This window comes from Entelurus aequoreus, linkage group LG24, assembly GCF_033978785.1.
Source record: "Entelurus aequoreus isolate RoL-2023_Sb linkage group LG24, RoL_Eaeq_v1.1, whole genome shotgun sequence".
Classification (NCBI taxonomy): domain Eukaryota; kingdom Metazoa; phylum Chordata; class Actinopteri; order Syngnathiformes; family Syngnathidae; genus Entelurus; species Entelurus aequoreus.
In genome coordinates this window covers 1,092,454-1,117,092 of record NC_084754.1, presented here as the reverse complement: position 1 = coordinate 1,117,092, position 24,639 = coordinate 1,092,454, and the positions used below count along the sequence as shown (strand labels likewise).

Here is a 24,639-nt window from a genome sequence, read left to right as displayed (position 1 = left end):
CTACCCGGAAGACCAGAGCAATCCACGCACGTCACTTCCTTTCTAGAAATATTTTACGACCGAGTGTCTGCGACGTTACGTTATATTTAAACGTTTTATCATCCATCCATTTTGTCCCTTTCGAGGTCGCAGGGGATGCTATAGCCAATCTCAATGGTTTATTATTATTATTATTATTATTATTATTATTATAACTATTCATTCGATTTAAAAAAATCTGCTACATAAAAAAAAAATAAAGAATACGAATCTGAAAATGAAAGAGGGGTAGATTAAAAAAAAAAATCAGGAGTATTATCCCCGCAATTACAACTAGTTTTTAGCTCCTGTCATTGCATTGAATGACACACGGGGGCGCCACTGACTCCTATTTCGTAATTTCTATTTTAAATATTGATTTTTTTTTCTTAAAAAGAGGAACTTAATTTGAATCTTTATCTGCGGCCCAACAAAAAGTAGAAATTTAAATCATCATTACTGTGAATTGATGTTTATCTGATGTAAATAAAGCAGCAAAAAAAAGATTGATTTATTTGCCATTTAAAACAGCTGAGCACATCGTTCAGGTTTCTGTAAGAATCTGTACGGTTTCAAATCAAATTCTGTGTTCTAGTAGTTTTATTTTGTAAGTAATATTTTATATGATTATGTTACTGAAATAAAGATTACAAAAAAGGCACAAAAAAACTTCACAGTGAACGAAAATAATCGCCATAAATCAAGTTGACAGGAAGTGACGTAAAACTCGCGCATGCGTGTATCAATCGGACAGCGTGTTGCTACCATTGGTTATAAGCCAGGAAATCAATGTTTTTTTTTTAAATAACTACATTTTTTAACACGCGTGACATTACATTTTGTAATGAACCTTGAAGCAAGTACTAATTATTGTGTTGTTCCAATCTAGCTCAACCATTAGCATGCCTGCTCATGGCTTGTGTTTAATTTAACACGTTTAGCCTCGCCCTAGACCACTGGTGTCCAACTAGAGGCCCGGGGGCCACATGTGGCCCGCCACTTCATTTTATTTGGCCCTCGAAAGCCTGGAAATAATATGTATCAATAGAGTACTGTGACTTTTCTTACTAAATGTATTCTTTCTTTCTATTTTGGGAGAAAAAAATACATTTAATCACAAATTATGTTAACTTAAATATTGTCTAATTATGCAAAAATGTTATCAAACCATTTTTAAATAGAAATAAATACTAATAATAATGATTTCAAAGCAAGTTATCTATCAAATTGTGCAATGTAAAAGTAGCAATATATTTCATGGTCAAATTGTGAAATTTACTGTGGTTTTTACAGCATTTTTCTCGAAATGAAAAAAACAGTACTTATTTTTTTTTACTGTAATAAACTGTGGTGCCGTTTTGGCATTTACATTAATACACCAAAAAATCTACACTTGTTGATTTGCGGTAAAAACTAAAACTGGCAGCTCAGGTGTCAACATGTTATTGTAAAATTGGCGTTTTTTTAAATTTACAGTAAAAAAAATTAAATTTTACAGTAAAATTCTGGCAACTGAGCTGCCGTTTTTTAAGCATAAAAACAGCAGTGCTGTTTTTCCATTTACAGTAATTTACACTACATTTTAAGGTGAAATTATTGCAACTTACCATATTTTTGTGATATTTTAGTTTAAAAAAAAAAATCTAATAAAATGCATTAAAAAATTGTGTCATAATAGTATTCACTGTTAGATGTGGCCCTCTGGGGCCAAACATAACTGCGATGTGGCCCTCAGTGAAAACAACTTTGACACCTCTGCCCTATCCAGCCATCCATTTTCTACCGCTTGTCCCTTACAGGGTTGCGGGGGGTGCCGGAGCCTATCCCAGCTGCACACGGGCGGAAGGCTTAGACCAAGAAATTCAGTTCATTTGCTAGAATGGAGGTGATTATTATCATCAACTTAGGGGAGCGTCTTCACACTGCATGAATTCCCCATTTTCCTGCTCGTCAACCCAGAGACCGAAAACAAACCAATCAATCCCAAGAGGATTTATATAGCCCTAAATCACAAGTGTCTCAAAGGGCTGCACAAGCCACAACATCATAAATAATAACTAAAATATCTGCCAGCTTTTCAAAATCACACACCTACTGAACAATTGTTTTATGTAGGAGGGAAAAAAAAAGATTTTGACAGCACACAAGATTTTTTTTTATTCCATATCAAACAAATTCAATAGCCAAAGCCCAACATGGAGTCTTGCCTCTTGCACTTGTTAGTTCTCAGTAACATTTTGCTTGCAATTTTCCTTGATTGTCCGCTAACAGTACAATTCAGCAGATTGCATATTTCTCTCCAGGGTTGAGGTAGCACTGGTTCAGTGTGTTCAACAGTCACAACGTGAGGTAAGTCATCATACATTCGTCGCCTGTACAAAAATACGTCACACAAGAGTTCTGGGTCCGGCCGGACATTCCTGAGTTCAGAAGCTTTCCAAGTCAAAATGAGGTAAATACGGCATCTCACCCACACGCCGCCATTGAACCGAAGATTTGATACATTTAAGGCAGAACTCAATTAAATAAAAAAACAAGAAAACTAAATGTTTCTAACAAAAAAAAATTCCTCTAAATATAAAGGTCCTGTGGTACCTGAGAGTGTATAAAATCCCTTCATGTTGCCATGGAAACTCCACTCACAGCAACCAATGATATATAGTGTTTACATAATGGCAACAAACAGAACTAAGTCATTGAGCTAAGGCTTTTTTGGTCTTCATTCACTTTGGCAGCACTATTGTCCTATCTACAGATGATAAACCAGCGAGAGATATCAGAACATGGCCGATGCTTATGTCACAAACAAAGATGAACACGTTACACTGAGAAGCTTGATGAGTCCACATGCACACACACACACACACACACACACACACCATTGTCTTGACTATATTAATTTAAACAAACTAAGGACGAAAGAAGCAGACGTGTTCCGTACAGTTCTTGTAGCTATGACAGAGTATACAGCTCAATGACAGAATTGGGGGAAAAGATGACTTAATTTGGTCCCTTAGAGGAGGTGGAGGAAGATGAGGAGGGGCTGTGGGAGGAGGAGAAGGCACTGAAACCACTGGTTCCTGCCGGAGTCACGGCCTGGGACACCACTGGAGCCGCGGACTTCTGAGCAAACAATGTTCCTGTGAAACACAAACATGCGTTCTAATCAGTGGTCAGTGCACGCACACGACACAGAAGCAGGGAAGTTGGCACGTTGTGTAAATGGTCAATAAAAACAGAATACAAAGATTTGCAAATCCTTTTCAACTTATATTCAATTGAATAGACTGCAAAGACAAGATATTTAACATTCGAGCCGATAAACATTTTTTGCAAATAATTATTTACTTACAATTTAATGGCAGCAACACATTGCAAACATTTTTTTACCACTGTGTTACATGGCCTTTCCTTTTAACAACACTCAGCAAACGTTTGGGAACTGAGGAGACACATTTTTGAAGCTTTTCCAGGTGGAATTCTTTCCCATACTGTTCAACAGTCCGGGGGTCTCCGTTGTGGTATTTTAGGGTTCATAATGCGCCACACATTTTCAATGGGAGACAGGTCTGGACTACAGGCAGGCCAGTCTAGTACCCACACTCTTTTACTAGGCTCATCCCACTCAGCGTCAGGAAATAAAGACAAAACAAGGAAGCACAAACAGAAATGAAGTGACAGATCGTCACAAAATCGAGATCTAATTACCGTATTTTTCGGAGTATAAGTCGCACCGGAGTATAAGTCGCACCGGCCGAAAATGCATAATAAAGAAGGAAAAAAACATATATAAGTGGCACTGGAGTATAAGTCGCATCCGTCGATCGCTGGAACGCAGGTGAGCACGGGTGTTGATGAGCAGATGAGGGCTGGCTGGCGTAGGTGGATAGCTAATGTTTTTAGCATAGCTCTGTGAGGTCCCGTAGCTAAGTTAGCTTCAATGGCGTTGTTAGCAACAGCATTGTTAAGCTTCGCCAGGCTGGAAAGCATTAACCGTGTATTTACATGTCCATGGTTTAATAGTATTGTTGATTTTCTGTCTATCCTTCCAGTCAGGGGTTTATTTCTGTTGTTTCTATCTGCAGTTAAGCACGATGCTATCACGTTAGCTCTGTAGCTAAAGTGTTTCACCGATGAATTGTTTTTGAGATAAAAGTCACTGTGAATGTCCATTTCGCGTTCTCGACTCTCATTTTCAAGAGGATATAGTATCCCAGGTGGTTTAAAATACAAATCCGTGATCCACAATAAAAAAAGGAGAGTGTGGAATCCAATGAGCCAGCTTGTACCTAAGTTACGGTCAGAGCGAAAAAAGATACGTCCTGCACTGCACTCTAGTCCTTCACTCTCACGTTCCTCATCCACGAATCTTATAACCTGGCTCAAATTAATGGGGTAATCTTTGCTTTCTCGGTCCGAATCGCTCTCGCTGCTGGTGTAAACAATGGGTAAACGTGAGGAGCCTTTCAACCTGTGACGTCACGCTACTTCCGCTACAGGCAAGGCTTTTTTTTATCAGCAACCAAAAGTTGCGAACTTTATTGTCGATGTTCTCTACTAAATCCTTTCAGCAAAAATATGGCAATATCGCGAAATGATCAAGTATGACACATAGAATGGATCTGCTATCCCCGTTTAAATAAAAAAAAATTCATTTCAGTAGGCCTTTAAAGTGTTGTTTAGTGAGGTTTACTAACGTGCACACTAGAGCTGGGCAATATATGGAATATACTCGATATATCGCGGGTTTGTCTTGTGCGATATAGAAAATGAGTATATCGTGATATGCAAGTATGCGTTCTCACGCAGTTGCTTTTAGCTGCGGGCATTACACTACAGGCTCTTCTCACTCTTTCTTGTGTCTCCTTCTCACAGACAGCGAGCGCACCTTCTTACACACGTCACATACTGTCACGTCATACGTCACATACGTATATGCCCTCGCGGAGCAGAGAGGTAGCGGCATGGCTAAAGTTAGCTGTGGTAATACGAGAGAAAGAAGGTGCCAATCTGGTAACAAATGAAGGAAGAATGAATTCCCAAGAAAAACAGCAGGGGGTCCATCGTCTGGCGGTGGTTTGGCTTCTAGTGGGAATATGTCGAACAGACAACCGTAATTTGTCAAGTGTGGGGCAAAAGCGTTGCTGCAAAAAGTAGCATTACTGCTAATATGTAGCATCGTTTGAAAAGCCACCTGCTGGAGAATGAAGAGTGCTTACTCCGCATGTCAACATCTCCATTCGGTGCCACACGCCCACACCATCAACATGCAGAGGCAAACATTTCCACATCAACACCGTATGAAAAAAGAAGAGTCGACAACAGAAGGAGATAATGTCCGCAGGAAGCTACCACATAGTGAAGGACATACACTATTTGATGTCCTATTATGCAGCTCATTTTTATTTGACACTTATTGAAATATCTTGTGTGACATCATGTTTTTAAACTATTGTAGTGGCGTTCTGTACAAAAAGTGCACTTTAATTTAGTGTTGTTTTGATATGTCATCTTAGTGACATCATGCACAAAAGTGCACTAATAGCTTGTTTTAAAATGTCTCTGACAATCTTGCACTTTCTGTTTTGAAATGACATGAATGTTTGAGCCACTGCTTAATAACTGTTTCATAAATACACTTTTGCTAAATTGACTTAGTTGTGGTTTCCCTCTCTGCATGAAAGTTTAAAAGTGGCATATATTCATGCAGTATGAAGAAGAATGTTGTAATGTAGACACATAGAATCATCATACTGCTGTGATTATATGCATCAAGTGTTCATTCAAGGCTAAGGCCAAATGTCGAGATATATATCGTGTATCGTGACGTGGCCTAACAATATTGAGATATTAAAAAAAGGCCATATCGCCCAGCCCTAGTGCACACTAGCACAGCCGCACTGTTACACTATTGCAGGTTTTTGTCTTTAAAAAAAGTGTTTTTTTGAAAACTAGGTGTCGTCATGCAGTCTGGTACAGTTGAAGGTATTGTGCAACTGTGCATTTGCTGTGCACACAGTTCAATGAGCAGTTGAACCTACCAGAGTACACCGTGCCGTTGACTTGAACGGACACACTAATACTGGCTGCTCCATTAGTGGAGATACTCAGGGACAAATCCTGTTTGCTCTCTGTGGAAAAACAACAACAGATATTTCCATTAACTGGGAGCTCCAGTAATGATGAAACAGGCTCACACACACACACACACACACACACACACACACACACACACACACACACACACACACACACACACACACACACACACACACACACACACACACACACACACACACACACACACACACACACACACACACACACACACACACACACACACACACACACACACACACACACACACACACACACACACACACACACACACACACACACACACACACACACACACACACACACACACACACACACACACACACACACACACACACACACACACACACACACACACACACACACACACACACACACACACACACACACACACACACACACACACACACACACACACACACACACACACACACACACACACACACACACACACACACACACACACACACACACACACACACACACACACACACACACACACACACACACACACACACACACACACACACACACACACACACACACACACACACACACACACACACACACACACACACACACACACACACACACACACACACACACACCATGACCATTGTTGAGTTTGAGGTTCATTGGGTTGAGGTGGGAGGCCATGGCCAGCAGGTTCTGTTGGAGCGCCTGCTGCATGAGGCGCTGCTGCTCCTCTGCCAGACGCATCATCTTCTTCTCAGGACCGTCCGCACCACGCTCCAGCCTCTCTCGGAGATGCTCCAGAGTGGCAGCTTGAGCCAACTGCTGCTGCTGCTGCTGCCCCAGAGCTACGGCCATGGGAAGCCGGCCGGGCATCATCGGAGTTGAGGTTTCATCTGAGCAGCACAGTGAAAACGTATCTAAAATAACAATGGCAATGACAACAGCCAGAAATGTTTTCATACTTGCGTGTTTCTTTAAAATTGGGCTAACTGACTGACTGGAGGCGATGCGTCCAGACGTGGGGGTGTGAATCGTGGGCGAGGAAAGGAGTGCGTGTTGAGCGGCGTTTGGAGAGGGCGAGTAGCGGTACAGGCTGTTGGTGTAGCTGGGACGCCGACCTTCTCTGCGATTACTGTCTATCGCAGCCTGCAGCTCCCCTGGAGAGCTCAGACCTTTCTTTTCACACTCAAACGGGTACAGGTACTTCATATACCTGCAAAATATTTACAAAGTCCAGCAGTTGACATTTTTGGTACCACTTTACTAAATTGTTATTACCGTATTTTTCGGACTATAAGTCGCAGTTTTTTTTCATAGTTTGGCCGGGGGTGCGACTTATACTCAGGAGCGACTTATGTGTGAAATGATTAACACATTAGCGTAAAATATCAAATAATATTATTTAGCTCATTCACGTAAGAGACTAGACCAGGCCTGGGCAATTATTTTGACTCGGGGGCCACATTTAGAGAAATTAATGTGTCTGGGGGCCGGTATATATATCTATCTATCTATGTATGTATGTATATATATATATATATAAATATAAATATATGCACGCACACACACAGACATATATAAGCTGTGACAATCTGCTGTACAATATGTGTGTGTTTTGGTCCTATTTTTAAGAACACTAATACAAAACCTCCCAATAATGTCGGATTGAATGCTAAAAATGTTATGACAGCCGCCTTAAGAAACGGAATGGAATTTTAAATTTTCTACTGAATGAGACACCCAGAATGTACATGAATATAAAGAATGTGAGATTCACAATATTAACTATGAAGGATAAAACACTGAATATTGACAACATATGAACGTAACACCCCCTCTCCATCCACATATTTTACAATCAAGCGAAACGCAACAAAACTGCAATAAACACGGCGAAATATGAATGCGAAGGGTAAAAAAAAAACCCACCTACAATCTAAAATATCACTTTTCTTGTAGAACTTTGTTGTAAAAATCTCCTTCCCTGACACCCGCATTTCAAGCCGCTCTGGAAACACTCTGTGGAAACGCTCCCCGCCCACACTGCTTGGTGCCTCGTCTGAGCTGCTGTGACTTACATTACCATAGTAACTAATGAGATGACCATAGTAACTCATTAGATGACCATAGTAACTAATGAGATGACCATAGTAACTAATGAGATGACCATAGTAACTAATTAGATGACCATAGTAACTAATTAGATGACCATAGTAACTCATTAGATGACCATAGTAACTAATGAGATGACCATAGTAACTCATTAGATGACCATAGTAACTAATTAAATGACCATAGTAACTAATGAGATGACCATAGTAACTAATGAGATGACCATAGTAACTAATTAGATGACCATAGTAACTCATTAGATGACCATAGTAACTCATTAGATGACCATAGTAACTAATGAGATGACCATAGTAACTAATGAGATGACCATAGTAACTAATGAGATGACCATAGTAACTAATGAGATGACCATAGTAACTAATGAGATGACCATAGTAACTAATTAGATGACCATAGTAACTAATTAGATGACCATAGTAACTAATTAGATGACCATAGTAACTAGTATATCATGCAAAAGCGCAGATTCTAACCATTGAAATACTTAGTATAGTTGAAGACTTACACTCATTAGAAAACATGAGTGCACATCATAATGGCAGCTACACTTTCCATCTTAAACATCTAAAAAAATTATTTGGGAATGTCCGGCGGGCCAGATTGTAAAGCTTAACGGGCCGCATGTGGCCCCCGGGCCTTCATTTGCCCAGGTCTGGACTAGACGTATAAGATTTCATGGGATTTAGCGATTAGGAGTGACAGATTGTTTGGTAAACGTATAGCATGTTCTATATGTTATAGTTATTTGAATGACTCTTACCATAATATGTTACGTTAACATACCAGTTGGTTATTTATGCCTCATATAACGTACACTTATTCAGCCTGTTGTTCACTATTCTTTAGACATTTTAAATTGCCTTTCAAATGTCTATTCTTGCTGTTGGATTTTATCAAATACATTTCCCCCAAAAATGCGACTTATACTCCAGTGCGACTTATATATGTTTTTTTCCTTCTTTATTATGCATTTTCGGCCGGTGCGACTTATACTCCGGAGCAACTTATACTCCGAAAAATACGGTAATTACGTTTTAAAAGTAATTTTCAGAACACTGATTATCATTAACATTTTGCGTGATTAAATAAATAAATTTTTTACAGCCCTTGAGTAAATAAAACCTGATATTGTTGGTTATGACAGTTAAGACACCTACTGTGTGCGCAGAGTAAAAGCTGCGCTGGTTATGGATGTGGGCAGGTTGAGACCTCTGGTGATCTCCCTCCAAATCTTCTTGTTGATGACCTCCACCAGGCCTCCCTTCTCGGTCACCAGCTTATAAAGTTTGTACAGGTCCAGCACCTGCTTGGCCATGATGGGTATGCGGTTCACAGGAGTTCCTGAATTAAAATACACAAACAACCATTGCAGCAACACAGATTTCTTGAGTCGCAAGTGGAAATTTCCAAAATATAGAAAAGATCTGATCCTATCTGATTTGCTCACCACCATTATTGCCAGGTAAAAAGACTGTGCAGTGTTTTAATGCTGCTTATTTCTGCCGAATGGGGGTTGGGGATAATTCCACAGCAACAGCTTTGTTTGTAATTGATTTGAGCACCGCGTGGGGGGTGGGGCGGCTGAGCAGCAGTGGCTGCCAATCACGAGGTTGACAACTATCCCTGCAGCTCTAGGTCCGTGGTCAAGCCATTTAATAAAGAAGGCTAAATACAAGTTGTAGAAACAAGATTACTCGGGGCTAAGCATGAACACATGCAGGATCAGCTCCAGCGAGACCTCCGAGTGTACATGGCTGACATAACACTTTTATTACAGTATATTTCAGCATATATGTTTTTTAACCCAATATAATATTTTAGAAAACTAAGGACAAGCTTTTGAAACTCCCTTTACTACTCTCGTTTTTTTACATTCACGGTATGTTAACATTGGTCAAAGATCTTCTAAATCACAGTAGTGCACTGCTTTAAAAGCCAACTGCATAAACCAGAAGTGTCTCAAATGTTTCCAGCAAGCACCGCATACAGAAACATTGTATGTTATAGACCAGTGTTTTTAAACCACTGTGCCGCGGCCGTGAGATACAGTCTGGTGTGCCGTGGGAGATTATCTAAATTCACCTACTTGGGTTAAAAATATTTTTTGCAAAGCAGTAATTATAGTCTGCAAATGATGTGTTGTTGTTGTTGAGTGTCGGTGCTGTCTAGAGCTCGGCAGAGTAACCGTGTAATACTCTTCCATATCAGTAGGTGGCAGCCAGTAGCTAATTGCTTTGTAGATGTTTGGGAACAGCGGGAGGCAGTGTAGGTAAAAAGGTGTCTAATGCTTAAACCAAAATGTAAACAAAAACAGAATGCTGGACGACAGCAAAGACTTACTGCGGAGCAAAGACGGCGTCCACAATGTACATCCGAACATGACATGACAATCAACAATGTCCCCACAAAGAAGGATGAAAACAACGGAAATATTCTTGATTGCTAAAACAAAGTAAATGCAGGAAATATCGCTCAAAAGGAAGACATGAAACTGCTACAGGAAAATACCAAAAAAAGAGGAAAAGCCACCAAAATAGGAGAGCAAGACAAGAACTAAAACACTACACACAGGAAAACAGCAAAAAACTCCAAATAAGTCAGGGTGTGATGTGACAGGTGGTGACAGTACACCTACTTTGAGACAAGAGCTATAGTGATGCATGCTTGGTTATGGTTTAAAGTCATATCCAACAATTGCGACGACTTTTTACTGTCAACTGAGTTTCGTTTTTTTTGTGATCTCTGCTGGTGGTGTGCCTCCGCATTTTTGCAACGCAAAAAATGTGCCTTGGCTCAAAAAAGGTTGAAAAACACTGTTGTAGACACTAAAAGCAAAGCAATCCTATGGAGGTCAATATATGCCAAACTAGGGTTGTACGGTATATAGTATCGCGGTACTAATGAATCAGAAACAGTACTATACTCTGTTTGAAAAGTACTGGTTCACGGGCATGACGTTATGTCGTGACATTGCTGGTTTTACGAGCAGAGGAGCATGTTCGGCAGCGCACAATCACAGAGTACTTACAAGCAGACACAGTGTGTAAACGGAAAAGGGAGAACGGGCGCATTTTGGCTTAAAAACTAACAATAAAAGTGAAGTTATAACACTGAAACACCCTCAGGAAGAGGAGCTTTAAGACATGGCTAGCTAGCTAGCAGCAAACGTCCATCCGCAGTGTTTTAGCTACTTCTAAATCACTAATCCTCGTCTCCATGGCGACAAATAAAGTATGTTTCTTACAAGTATCATCCCTGCAGGACGAGGAATAGCTAAACATGCTTCACTACACACCGTAGGAGGATACAATAGCTCACCGGCATCACAATGTAAACAAACGCCATGGATGGATCTACACCTGACATCCACTGTAATGATACCAAGTACTCCTTGCGTGATATGATTACATCAATATTTTTTAGCATCACAAAATCTTTGTTCGCTTTTTAAAAATGTATATTATGTTTATAAACTCAGGAAATATGTCTCTGGACACATGAGGACTTTGAATATGACCAATGTATGATCCTGGAACTATTTGGTATCGAATACCTAAATGTGTGGTATCATCCAAAACTAATGTAAAGTATCCAAACAACAGAAGAATAAGTGATTATTACATTTTAACAGAAGTGCAGATAGAACATGTTAGAAGAGAAAATAAGCAGATATTAACAGTAAATGAAAAAATAGATTAATAATTCATTTTCTACCACTTGTCCCTCATAGTTTTGACAAATACTAGAATGGAAAATGTCTTCAGCAGCTAAATTAGGAGCGTCTGTTTAACTTGTCTCGTATGTTCACTATTTCATTTAAGGACAGAATTGCAATGAGAAACATATGTTTAATGTACACTAAGTTTTTTTTGTTAAAATAAAGCCAATAATGCCATTTTTTGTGGTCCCCTTTATTTAGAAAAGTACCGAAAAGTATCAAAATACATTTTGGTACCAGTACCAACATATTGGTATCGAGACAACCCTAGTACACAAAACATGATTCATTTTGGCATCGCTCAACTTAATATGCTCCTAGACTTTTATGTTCTCTGTTAACTTGTCACTGCCAAGCGCGTTGTAGAATTCTGTTAAACATTAAGTCTTAAGTCATGTGATAACAAACAGGATGGCCGTGTTTCCAACTCGACTTTGTGATACTCCAAAAGTGTATTAGGACGCACCATTTGAACGGTCTTACCTCGTTTCTGCATGAAGACAAACAGATCGTCAAGGAACTGCTTCCGCTGGGAGTCGCTGTCCAGTTCGTAAAGCTGCAAAGCAGAAGGAATAAGCTCTTTTTTGCTGAAATTAAAAACTAGAGCGTCCAATAAATTCACTGACCTTTGCAAAGTCCCTTGATGGTTCCGCTCGTCCTCTTCCTCCGTCGCTCTCTTCGGCCCAGACTGGAGCTTTCTGTCGGTACAGTGACAACATGGCACCAGTTTAGGTTCGGGGTGTCATTTTGATATTGAAACAGATTTACAGCATGTTAGTGTGGCCTTTGAACCAACACCCCCTCCCTATCACATAAAGGTTGCTGCCCTCGGTATACATAATACATTCAAAAGGGGGGAAGAGTTTGTTCAAAGCTGCTCCCGCTGAGAAGGCTCCATTATCATGAGGTCGTTTATTGTGACGTGTTATTGCTCCATCGCCTCCCTGTAAAGTGACGGTTAAGGGTTGAAATGTAAGTGGAGGCCAGTGTGTGTGCAGTCGGACGGAAAGGCCTGCTGAGACGTTATTGTCCTGCTGACACGCACGCCAGCCAGTGGAATGATGCAAGTATGAAAATAATTGTTGACATGCACATTTTCTTTTCCCCCCCCTTTCTACACCTCACTGCTTCACATTATTATTGAAATGCTTCAACGGCTGTGCAATGGAAACTGGATCACATGTAAGCATGTTCAAAATAAAATGACACCAGAGACCATAAGGATGGGCAATAATCTATATTGCGATATATATTGCAGCCTCCTTTGATAACAATATACATGACTTGGTATGTAAATGATTTCAAAACAGGTTACAAAAAGGCTCCTAATATAGCGGTAACATAGTGCATCATCTCTGGTTGTCTTATTTTCTCTAAATGGTTATTAATCTACTCGCTATTCACTATTAATAGTTACTTTCTGTTGTAACATGGTCTTTATTCTATACTACCTGGTATTGTTACCAGGTAGTACTGTCAAACTCATTTTCAGTGAGGGCCACATCATGTGTGTGTGTATTTACCTGTAATATATATATATACATATATATACCTGTAATATATATATATACCTGTAAAAAAAAAAATATATATATATATACAGTATATATATATATATATATATATATATATATATATATATATATATATATATATATATATATATATATATATATATATATATATATATATATATATATGTATATATGTATATATGTATATATATATATGTGTGTGTATGTATGTATGTATGTATGTATGTATGTATGTATGTATGTATGTATATATATATATATATATACATATATATATATGTGCGTGCTTATATATATATATATATATATACACACATATATATACAGTATATACACACTATTAGTATGTATATATACTATATATGTATGTGTGTATATGAATGTACACACACACACACACATATATACATACATATATACATATATATATATATATATGTATGTGTGTATATGTATGTACACACACACACATACATATACATATATGCATGTGTGTTTATGTATGTATGTATATATATATATATATATATATATATATATATATATATATATATATATATATACGCAGTATGTGTACATACATATACACACATACATATATAGTATATATATACACACACTAATAGTATATATATATATATATATATATATATATACATACTAATAATGTGTACATACATATATAGTATATATACATACACTAATAGTATATATATAATATATATACATATATATATATATATATATACTATTAGTGTATATATATATACTATATATGTATGTATACATATTAGTACATACATACATATATATACATATATATATACACATATATATACATACATATATATACACATATATATATACATATATATACATACATACATACATACATACATACATATACATACATACATATATATACATACATACATACATACATACATACATACATACATACATACATACATACATACATACATACATACATATATATATATATATATATATATATATATATATATATATATAAAATACAAACAGTATATAATAGGGGTGCACAAAAAAATATCGATTCACATCCAAATCGCAATTATTATTCATCCCGTTTCTATTTGACAAAAATCAATTCATAAAAATACGTTTTTAGGCCATCTCCATACAATCAGAAGGAGTTCTTCTAACCTATAATCTGTTTTAAAAAAGTTTTATTAAAATTATTATACCAAATAATACATTGCAAGAATCTGTCTATATTGAGAATCGTGTTGAATTGAGAATGTCACACCAGGCATCGGAATTGGATCAGAACATTAGGTCCCCAAAAGATTTACACCCCTAATATGTATACCTATAAGTTTTATATCTTCTTTTACGTATGCTGTAAAAAAAAATATTTTGATTTTGCTGTAAAAAAAACTTGCAGCTCGGTCACCAAAATATTGTGAAAATTTGCCATAGTTTTTACAACATATTTCTGTAAATGGAATTGAAAAATGTACTTGTCCAGGCTGTACCCCGCCTTCCACCCGAGTGCAGCTGGGATAGGCTCCAAACACCCCCGCCACCTCGAGAGGGACAAGCGGTAGAAAATGGATGGATGGAATTGAAAAACAGTACCCCTGTTTTTTAACGGTAAAATCAATGCAACTGACCTCTCTTTTTTGTACCATAAGACCTAAGGTTGTTGTTTTCCCAAAAAAATGTAAATCACTACCAAAGTTGCTTTTATGGTAAAAAAAACAAAACAAGGCAGCTCAGTCACCAAAATTTTACCTTAAAGTCTAATGTTATTTTTACAGTGTACAATTTGATGGATAACTTGCTTTGACATCACAAGTCAACCAAGCATTTATTTTCATTTTAACAAATTTTTTTTGTGGAATGTATAATAATATTTTGTTGCAGTATTAGATAATATTAAAGTTTAAAATAGATGCAATTGCATGCAGAATATGTTTTTGTTCAACGTCAAAATGGAAAGAACAAATACATTTAGCAAAAGAATATAAAGTATTTTATTGACATTATTTCCAGGCCTTTGATATTATTTAAAACTAATCGGCCAAATGTATATGATTTGCACCGTCTACATCGCCCAACCCCCAAACTGTTGCAGATCTGCATGTTGTCGCAATAAGCGGCCGGTCATTCAGCTCCATTACATGTTTCATACTAAAACAACACAACATGTTCTTGTGCTCCACAAAGTGGTCACTTGTGCTTAATCAAAATAAAGGACCGTTTTGGTTATTTCTCTAAATGCAATATTAACAATCTGACTGTTTATGTTTGACTGCCAAAACCTTGATGGACATGGTGGCTTCATAACAGCATTCTACCATCTCAGCTATAAGACACATGGGAACCAAAACAGAAAAAAAAAACATGTTGGCTATAAACTGCAACTCTCCTTGTGTTTACACTGAAAACACCTCTCACGTCAGCCTCTTTATGAGGTATTATTTACTAGATTTTCCCCTCAGTTGCTAAGGCTAAGGGTACGTTTAGACTACAACCACCTAGTAAAAACAAGATACCGTAATTTCCGGACTATAAGCCGCACCAGCTAAATTTAGGGGGATAAATACAGATTGCTCCATACATAAGCCGCACCCGACTATAAGCCGCAGGGTATTGATGTGTAATTACCGTAGTATATAGGGGTTCCTGCTACCACGGAGGGGATTGTCGGGACAGAGATGACTGTTTGGGAACGCAAAGCGTCCCATTTATTAACTATAAATCTTTCAATCATTCAATCAAACTTTCACATCTTTGACATGGCGAACAGCATTCGTGCAGAGTACAAATAATACAACGGTGCAAAGTAATACAAAGTGCTCGCCTGTATGTTATCAAAATAACCAGCCTACCGGTATATGAAAAGTCAGTCTTTAATCATTGTGTCATCGTCTTCCTCCTGCGTACTAAAACCACCAAAATCCTCTTCGTCGGTGTTGGAGAAGAACAGGCCGTATATAAGCCGCACCCTTGTATAAGCCGCAGGGATCAGAACGAGGGGAAAAAGTAGCGGCTTATAGTCCCGAAATTACGGTAGTTCTACTTTTTGCGGACGGACCTGTAAAACACATTCTATTTTTTTTTTGTATGAGAAAACTCACACGTGGCAACAAAACATGGTCATACATGGTCATTCCCCATAAGACTGCAATCGACTTATATGTGGCTTATAGGGGGAGAAGGGGTTGAGATAATGTCAGTCTAATTTGCATTACAGTGGAACCTCGATTTACGAGCACGACTACTTGCGACATTTTCGGTTTACGAAGGTTTACATCGCCCCTAATATGCCTCTGTGTGGGAACCATGTGTCGGCGTATGAACACTTCATTCATTCGTTTTGTTTGCTGCCTGAAGCCACCGGGGCCTGCCATTTTGATGACATCACTTCCTGTACACGGGGGCACGGCCATTACGAAGAGGCGGGGCCCCCTACATCACATCCTGTACACATTTCGAAAAGCTTTAAAGGCGAGTAGCACTTCTAATGTGTTTATTTCCACAATAACTATTTGGGGTAAAAAATATTTTTTGCAAACCAGTAATTCTAGTCTGCAAATGATGTGTTGTTGTTGAGTGTCTGTGCTGTCTAGAGCTCGGCAGAGTGACCGTGTAATACTCTTCCATATCAGTAGGTGGCAGCAGGTAGCTAATTGCTTTGTAGATGTCGGAAACAGCGGGAGGCAGCGTGCAGGTAAAAAGGTATTTAATGCTTAAACAAAAAATAAACAAAAGATGAGTGCCCCTAAGAAAAGGCATTGAAGCTTAGGGAAGGCTATGCAGAACAAAACTAAAACTGAACTGGCTACAAAGTCAACAAAAACAGAATGCTGGACGACAGCAAAGACTTACTGCGGAGCAAAGATGGCGTCCACAATGTACATCCGAACATGACATGACAATCGACAATATCCCCACGAAGAAGGATAAAAACAAAGTAGAGGCGGGAAATATCACTCAAAGGAAGACATGAAACTGCTACAGGAAAATACCAAAAAAATTGAAAAGGCCATCAAAATAGTAGTGCATGACGAACTAAAACACTACACACAGGAAAACAGCAAAAAAGTCCAAATAAGTCAGGGTGTGATGTGACAGGTGGTGACAGTACACCTACTTTGAGACAAGAGCTATATTGATGCATGCTTGGTTAAGATTTAAAATCATATCCAACAATTGCAACAACGACTTTTTACTCTCAACTGAGTTTCGTTTTTAATCATTTCTGCTGGTGGTGTGCCTCCGCATTTTTTCAACGCAAAAAATGTGCCTTGGCTCAAAAAAGGTTGAAAAACACTGTGCTAGACAACCGCTTTGAGCTAGCATTTTAGCTAGTTAGCCTGCGGCTTGCGACACCTTCAGTTCGAGGATTTTAACAGCGGAGAGGGCTAGGTCCTGCAGCAAGTCTTTAATTGTGATGAGACCAAAAAAGATGCCCCAGCGGATCTTTATTAAACGTAGAAAAAGGCACTACCGGGACACAAGCTGATGAAGGATTGCCTCAAATTTGGACTGGGCGATTATGGCAAAAATAACAATCACAATTATTTTCATTGGTATCGTAATCACGATTATTTACTTGATTATTCATTCATTTGAAAACATTATCTATTGTATCACCAAAACTCAACCTTAAATATAGTTTGAAAAAAACAGAAAACATTTGTACCGAATAAACCACAACAAGTAAAATAATAATAGGAATAACAATACATCTAAATAACAATAGCAAAATAAACTATAAAATTCAATTTTTCCGTTTCGTTTTTCCCCCCCTTTACTTCCTGAGGATTAGGAGTCATTCTTCACCTAAATGGGAATATATAAACATCCTAGCAGTCGGCATCCTAATGACAGCAGACGTCATTAGGAAGCATTTAAAAACTGGTTACAAAGTTCCCTAATTTGGCAGCCGACATATACAGTAACATATTGTATAATTTTTTGATTGATTATTTTCTCAAAACTATTGTCAATCCACTTTTTAATGTACTGTTGATTATTATCTTTTGGACAGTCAGAAATAGGAAATATTAGAGACTGTTGTTTCAGCAACATCATTTTATAATTTTATAGCTGCTGGGGTACTTGAATCTTGTGTCACCAGGCAGAATTCAAACTGTAAATCCCACCCCCCATTCCGCACGAGAGAGCTGTAGGTGCACACGCCGAGGTTGTTGACAGTGAAGTTGCAGCGAAGAATTCCCTTGTTTGTATTTTGTTTTGTTTCTTTTCTTTCTCCGATTTCCTCTTTAGTTTTTTTTTAGCGGTATATGCTGTAACAGCAAGCGCAGGTATTGCGATTTTTCCAAGTGGGTGTTCGACAGCCACGCTTTACTGAAAACAAGTGTGCACCTTACACACGCTTCACTATACATCACGTCAGCCAATGAGGAGGCTCCTTCGTGGGCTCTGCTCACCCTTCCTTTCTCTAAAACCTATGATTGAATTTGAAGGGGTTAACCGCAACGAAGCCAAATGATTTTGTCTTCTGGGATTTTATTTACTAAAATACTTAAATATAAGGCATTGACAGCACACAGACGTAAGATTTTTTTTTCACAAATGAGAACTGTTACGATATACTGTATAATGCTAATAAGAATTGGTTTAAGTGCTGATTAAAACAAATTAAATTGATACGTTTTGGTGTCCTTTAGTAATTTTTTAATGACATTTGTTTTTTTCAGATAAATGATAAATGATAAATGGGTTATACTTGTATAGCGCTTTTCTACCTTCAAGGTACTCAAAGCGCTTTGACACTATTTCCACATTTACCCATTCACACACACATTCACACACTGATGGCGGGAGCTGCCATGCAAGGCGCTAACCAGCAGCCATCAGAGGCAAAGGGTGAAGTGTCTTGCCCAAGGACACAACGGACGTGACTAGGAAGGTAGAAGGTGGGAATTGAACCCCAGTAACCTGCAACACTCCGATTGCTGGCACAGCCACTCTACCAACTTCGCCACGCCGTCCCTAGATAGAATATATATATTATTAAAACATTTTTATATGAAAAAAACCTTCTTTAAAGGCCTACTGAAATGAATTTTTTAAATTTAAACGGGGATAGCAGATCCATTCTATGTGTCATACTTGATCATTTCACGATATTGCCATATTTTTGCTGAAAGGATTTAGTAGAGAACATCGACGATAAAGTTCGCAACTTTTGATCGCTGGTAAAAAAGCCTTGCCTGTACCGGAAGTAGCATGACGTCACAGGTTGTGGAGCTCCTCACATCTGCACATTGTTTACAATGCAGCGAGAGCGATTCGGACCGAGAAAGCGACTATTACCCCATTAATTTGAGCGAGGATGAAAGATTTGTGGATGAGGAACGTGAGAGTGAAGGACTAGAGTGCAGTGCAGGACGTATCTTTTTTCGCTCTGACCGTAACTTAGGTACAAGGGTTCATTGGATTCTACACTTTCTCCTTTTTCTATTGTGGATCACGGATTTGTATTTCAAACCACCTGGGATACTATATCCTCTTGAAAATGAGAGTCGAGAACGCCAAATGGACATTCACAGTGACTTTTATCTCCACGACAATACATCGGCGAAGCTCTTTAGCTACTGAGCTAACGTGATAGCATCGTGCTTAAATGCAGATAGAAACAAAAGAAATAAACCCCTGACTGGAAGGATAGACAGAAAATCAACAATACTATTAAACCATGGACATGTAACTACACGGTTAATGCTTTCCAGCCTGGCGAAGCTTAACAATGCTGTTGCTAACGACGCCATTGAAGCTAACTTAGCTACGGGACCTCGACAGAGCTATGCTAAAAACATTAGCTATCCACCTACGCCAGCCAGCCCTCATCTGCTCATCAACACCCGTGCTCACCTGCGTTCCAGCGATCGACGGAGCGACGAAGGACTTCACCCGATCATAGATGCGGTCGGCAGCCCGGAGACGGAGGAAGTCAAGGTGAGGTCGGCGGCTATCCATCTCAAAGTCCTCCTGGTTGTGTTGCTGTAGTCCGCCGCTAATACACCGATCCCACCTACAGATTTCTTCTTTGCAGTCTTCATTGTTCATTAAACAAATTGCAAAAGATTCACCAACACAGATGTCCAGAATACTGTGGAATTATCTGGTGAAAACAGAGCTTTTTGTATTGGATCCAATGGGGTCCGAATACTTCCGTTCACTCCGTGACGTCACACGCAAACATCATCATACCGAGACGTTTTCAACCGGAAGTTTAGCGGGAAATTTAAAATGTCACTTTATAAGTTAACCCGGCCGTATTGGCATGTGTTGCAATGTTAAGATTTCATCATTGATATATAAACTATCAGACTGCGTGGTCGCTAGTAGTGGCTTTCAGTAGGCCTTTAAGTGTGCCTTTTTTTTTGCATCTTGAGCGGAGTGAAGGGCAGCCCCTCACCAAGGAGTGCACCTTCAGCAGTAAAAAAACAACAACAAAAAAGTGGTTTCATGGTAGATGCACTGCATGCAGGACTGCTTCTAAAATGAAAAATAAAAAGTTTGTTTGAAAACAGCAAAACGCTGCAGGTAGGAAGAGCATGATAACCTGGATGTGCCGTAAATGAGTGTCTCGTCCGTGGTGATGCCCTACACGCAAAACCCTTATTCAAATAAGGCGGTCTGCACTACTTTACAATTGCACATGCAGTGTTAGTAAATTGCACGCAACATGCCCACTACATAAAATAGTACACACTATTTTATAGATGGCAACAAACTGTTTACCACGTGGTGTTTTAAAGTTAAATGAAGTACCAATGATTGTCACACACACACCAGGTGTGGCGAAATTATTCTCTGCATTTGACCCATCACCCTTAATCTTTTGATCTTAGTAAATCATCCATTCATTTTCTACCGTTTGTCCCTCTCGGGGTCGCGAAAGTGGCTGGAGCCTATCCCAGCGGCATTCGGGCAGAAAAAACGGGCCTTTAAAATGTACAAGATCCTTGAATGATTGATTACAATTATACCCAGACAAAAACACAGAATGGTGGTGTAACAATTTCAATTAAATATTCAAATGATTTCCTACCTTTTTGTCTCAGATATAAATTATTAGTTTTATTCTGTGCCCAGGGACTTACTGTATTTCCTGAGTTTGTAAAAAATAACCAAATATTTTTTGATAACAAAAAACAATAATAGAAAATATCGATCTAACCACAGTATCAACAAAACCTTGTACTATACTTGGCATCGTTATTGTCGATATTTGTACCGATTTGTTTACATTCAAGAGCTCCAGCTTGTGGTTAATATATCCTCTTACAGTGTGAAGTAGGGTTGTCCTGATACCAATATTTTGGTACCGCTACCAAAATGTATTTCGATACTTTTTTTATGCTTTTCTAAATAAAGAGGACCACAAAAAAATGCATTATTGGCTTTATTTTATACAAAAAAAATCTCACGGTACATTAAACATATGTTTATTATTGCAATCGAAGAACAATTTTGTCCTTAAATGAATTAGTGAACATACTGGACAACTTGTCTTTTAGTAGTAAGTAAACAAACAAAGGCTCCTTATTAGTCTGCTGACGTATGCAGTAACATATTGTGTCATTTATACACCTATTATTTTGTCAACATTATGAGGGACAAGCTGTAAAAATGAATTATTAATCTACTTGTTCATTTACTGTTAATATTCGGTTATTTTCTGTTTCAACGTGTTATATCTACACTTCTGTTAAAATGCAATAATCACGTATTCATCTGTTGTTTGATGCTTTACATTAGTTTTGCATGACACCACAAATTTAGGTATCGATCCGATACCAAGTAGTTACAGGATCATACGTTGGTCATATTCAAAGTCCTCATGTGTCCAGAGACGTACTTCCGGAGTTTATAAACATAATATGATTTTTTTTTTTTTAAAGAAAAAACATTTTGTGACGATAAATATTGATGTATTCATAGTAGTACTTGGTATCATTACAGTGGATGTCAGGTGTAGATCCTCCCATTGCTTTTGTTTACATTCAGGCGTGCTAGCTTTTGTTAGTGGTGACACCGGTGAGCTATTGTATCCTCCTACGGTGTGTAGTGAAGCATGTTTAGCTATTCCTCGTCCTGCAGGGATGTTACTTGTAAGAAACTTACTTTATTCGTCGCCATGGAGACGAGGAAACACTGCCGACTGCAGATGGATGTTCGCTGCTTGCTAACTAGCCATTTGTTAAAGCACCTCTTCCTGAGGGCGTTTCAGTGTTATAGCTTCACCTTTATCGTCAATTTTTAGGCCAAAATGCGTCCATTTTTCCTTTTCTGTCTCCACACTGTGTCTGATTGTAAGTACTCTGTGATTGTGCGCTGCCGAACGTGCGCCTCTGCTCGTAAAAACCAGCAATGTCATGACGTGTACCGGTACTTTTTAAACAGAGTATAGCACCGTTTTTGATTCATTAGTACTGCGATACTATACTAGTACCGGTATAGGGAGCACAGTACCAAGTCAAATTCCTTGTGTGTTACATACTTGGCCAATACAGATCATTCTAATTCCTATAGTCGGCCAAACTTATATCATTTATAAATCAGGGGTGTCAAACTTGTTTTCATGGAGGGCCACATGGCAGTCATGGCTGGCCTCAGAGGGCCGCTTGTAACAATGAATGTAAGAATATAAAAAGTATAATCGCCTCATTATATTATTGCCTATGCGGGTGGAGCTGGACGAAGTGGCTGGGGAGAGGGAAGTCTGGGCCTCTCTGCTTAGTCTGCTGCCCCCGCGACCCGACCTCGGATAAGCGGAAGAAAATGGATGGATGCATTTGGTTATTTGATTTGTGTACGTACAAATTGATGGATAACTTGCTTTGAAATCGTAAGTCAAGGTGACAAGCAGATATTTAAGTACCGTATTTTTCGGACTATAAGTCGCAGTTTTTTTTCATAGTTTGGCCGGGGGTGCGACTTATGTGTGAAACTATTAACACATTAGCGTAAAATATCCAATAATATTATTGATGTCATTGACGTAAGAGACTAGACGTATAAGATTTCATGGGATTTAGCGATTAGGAGTGACAGATTGTTTGGTAAACGTATAGCATGTTCTATATGTTATAGTTATTTGAATGACTCTTACCATAATATGTTACGTTAACATACCAGTTGGTTATTTATGCCTCATATAACGTACACTTATTCAGCCTGTTGTTCACTATTCTTTATTTAATTTAAATTGCCTTCTAAATGTCTGACTGGTGTTGGGTTTTATCAAATAAATTTCCCCAAAAAATGCGACTTATACTCCAGTGTGACTTATATATGTTTTTTTCCTTCTTTATTATGCATTTTCGGCCGGTGCGATTTATACTCCGGAGCAACTTATAGTCCGAAAAATACGGAATATATTTAAATTTTTACAAACTATCATACGGTATATAATAATTAGGGGTGCTAAAAAAATTTTTTATTTTTATTATCACATCTGAATCCTGATTTTTTTTAGTAATTTTCAAAAATCTAATTGTATTTATTTTTTTCCGAATTACTACAAAAAACTTTTTTTTTTAGGCCATCTCTATGCTTACTTGGTGCATGCATATGTCATACATCAGCAACCAAAAGGAGGTTTTGTAACCCGTAAGCTGTTTTGTTAAGTTCTTGTTATTATTATACCAAATAATACATTGCAAAAATCAGTTTGAATTGAGTATCCATTATGAATCTGAATCGAATGGCGAGGTGCCCAAAGATTCACACCAATAACAATTAAATATTTGTGTATATATACAGTATATCCAATTTTAAAACATATGAAATGTCATGTCATTTGTTTCTGTCAAAATGGAAACAATGAAAACATTTAGTAAGAAAGATGAAGTATGCACATTATTCCCAGGCTTGCGAGGGCCACGCTAAATGACGTGTCGGGCCGGATCTGGCCCCCGGGCCTTGAGTTTGACACATGTGATTTATATCGTGCAAACCTAAACCTGATACATATCGATGACTAATTTTAAAATATACACTACCATTCAAAAGTTTGGGGTCACCCAAACAATTTAGTGGAATAGCCTTCATTTCTAAGAACAAGAATAGACTGTGGAGTTTCAGATGAAAGTTCTCTTTTTCTGGCCATTTTGA

At 38.3% G+C, this 24,639-nt stretch overlaps 1 protein-coding gene across 2 annotated transcripts in view; it reads right to left on the bottom strand.

The window, feature by feature from the left end:
* Positions 1-2,155: 2,155 nt before the first annotated feature.
* LOC133641560 (AT-rich interactive domain-containing protein 3B-like) overlaps positions 2,156-24,639 on the bottom strand; it is a 39,854-nt gene continuing 17,370 nt past the window's right edge. For both annotated transcript variants that reach the window (XM_062035362.1, XM_062035361.1), the window contains 7 exons: positions 12,589-12,660; positions 12,446-12,518; positions 9,402-9,585; positions 7,074-7,324; positions 6,744-7,004; positions 6,060-6,149; positions 2,156-3,158 (listed from right to left, as the gene is read on the bottom strand). In XM_062035362.1, the coding sequence (XP_061891346.1) occupies positions 3,019-3,158; positions 6,060-6,149; positions 6,744-7,004; positions 7,074-7,324; positions 9,402-9,585; positions 12,446-12,518; positions 12,589-12,660 (1,071 nt within the window). In that variant the 3' untranslated portion in view covers positions 2,156-3,018. The remainder of the gene's footprint in view (positions 3,159-6,059; positions 6,150-6,743; positions 7,005-7,073; positions 7,325-9,401; positions 9,586-12,445; positions 12,519-12,588; positions 12,661-24,639) is intronic.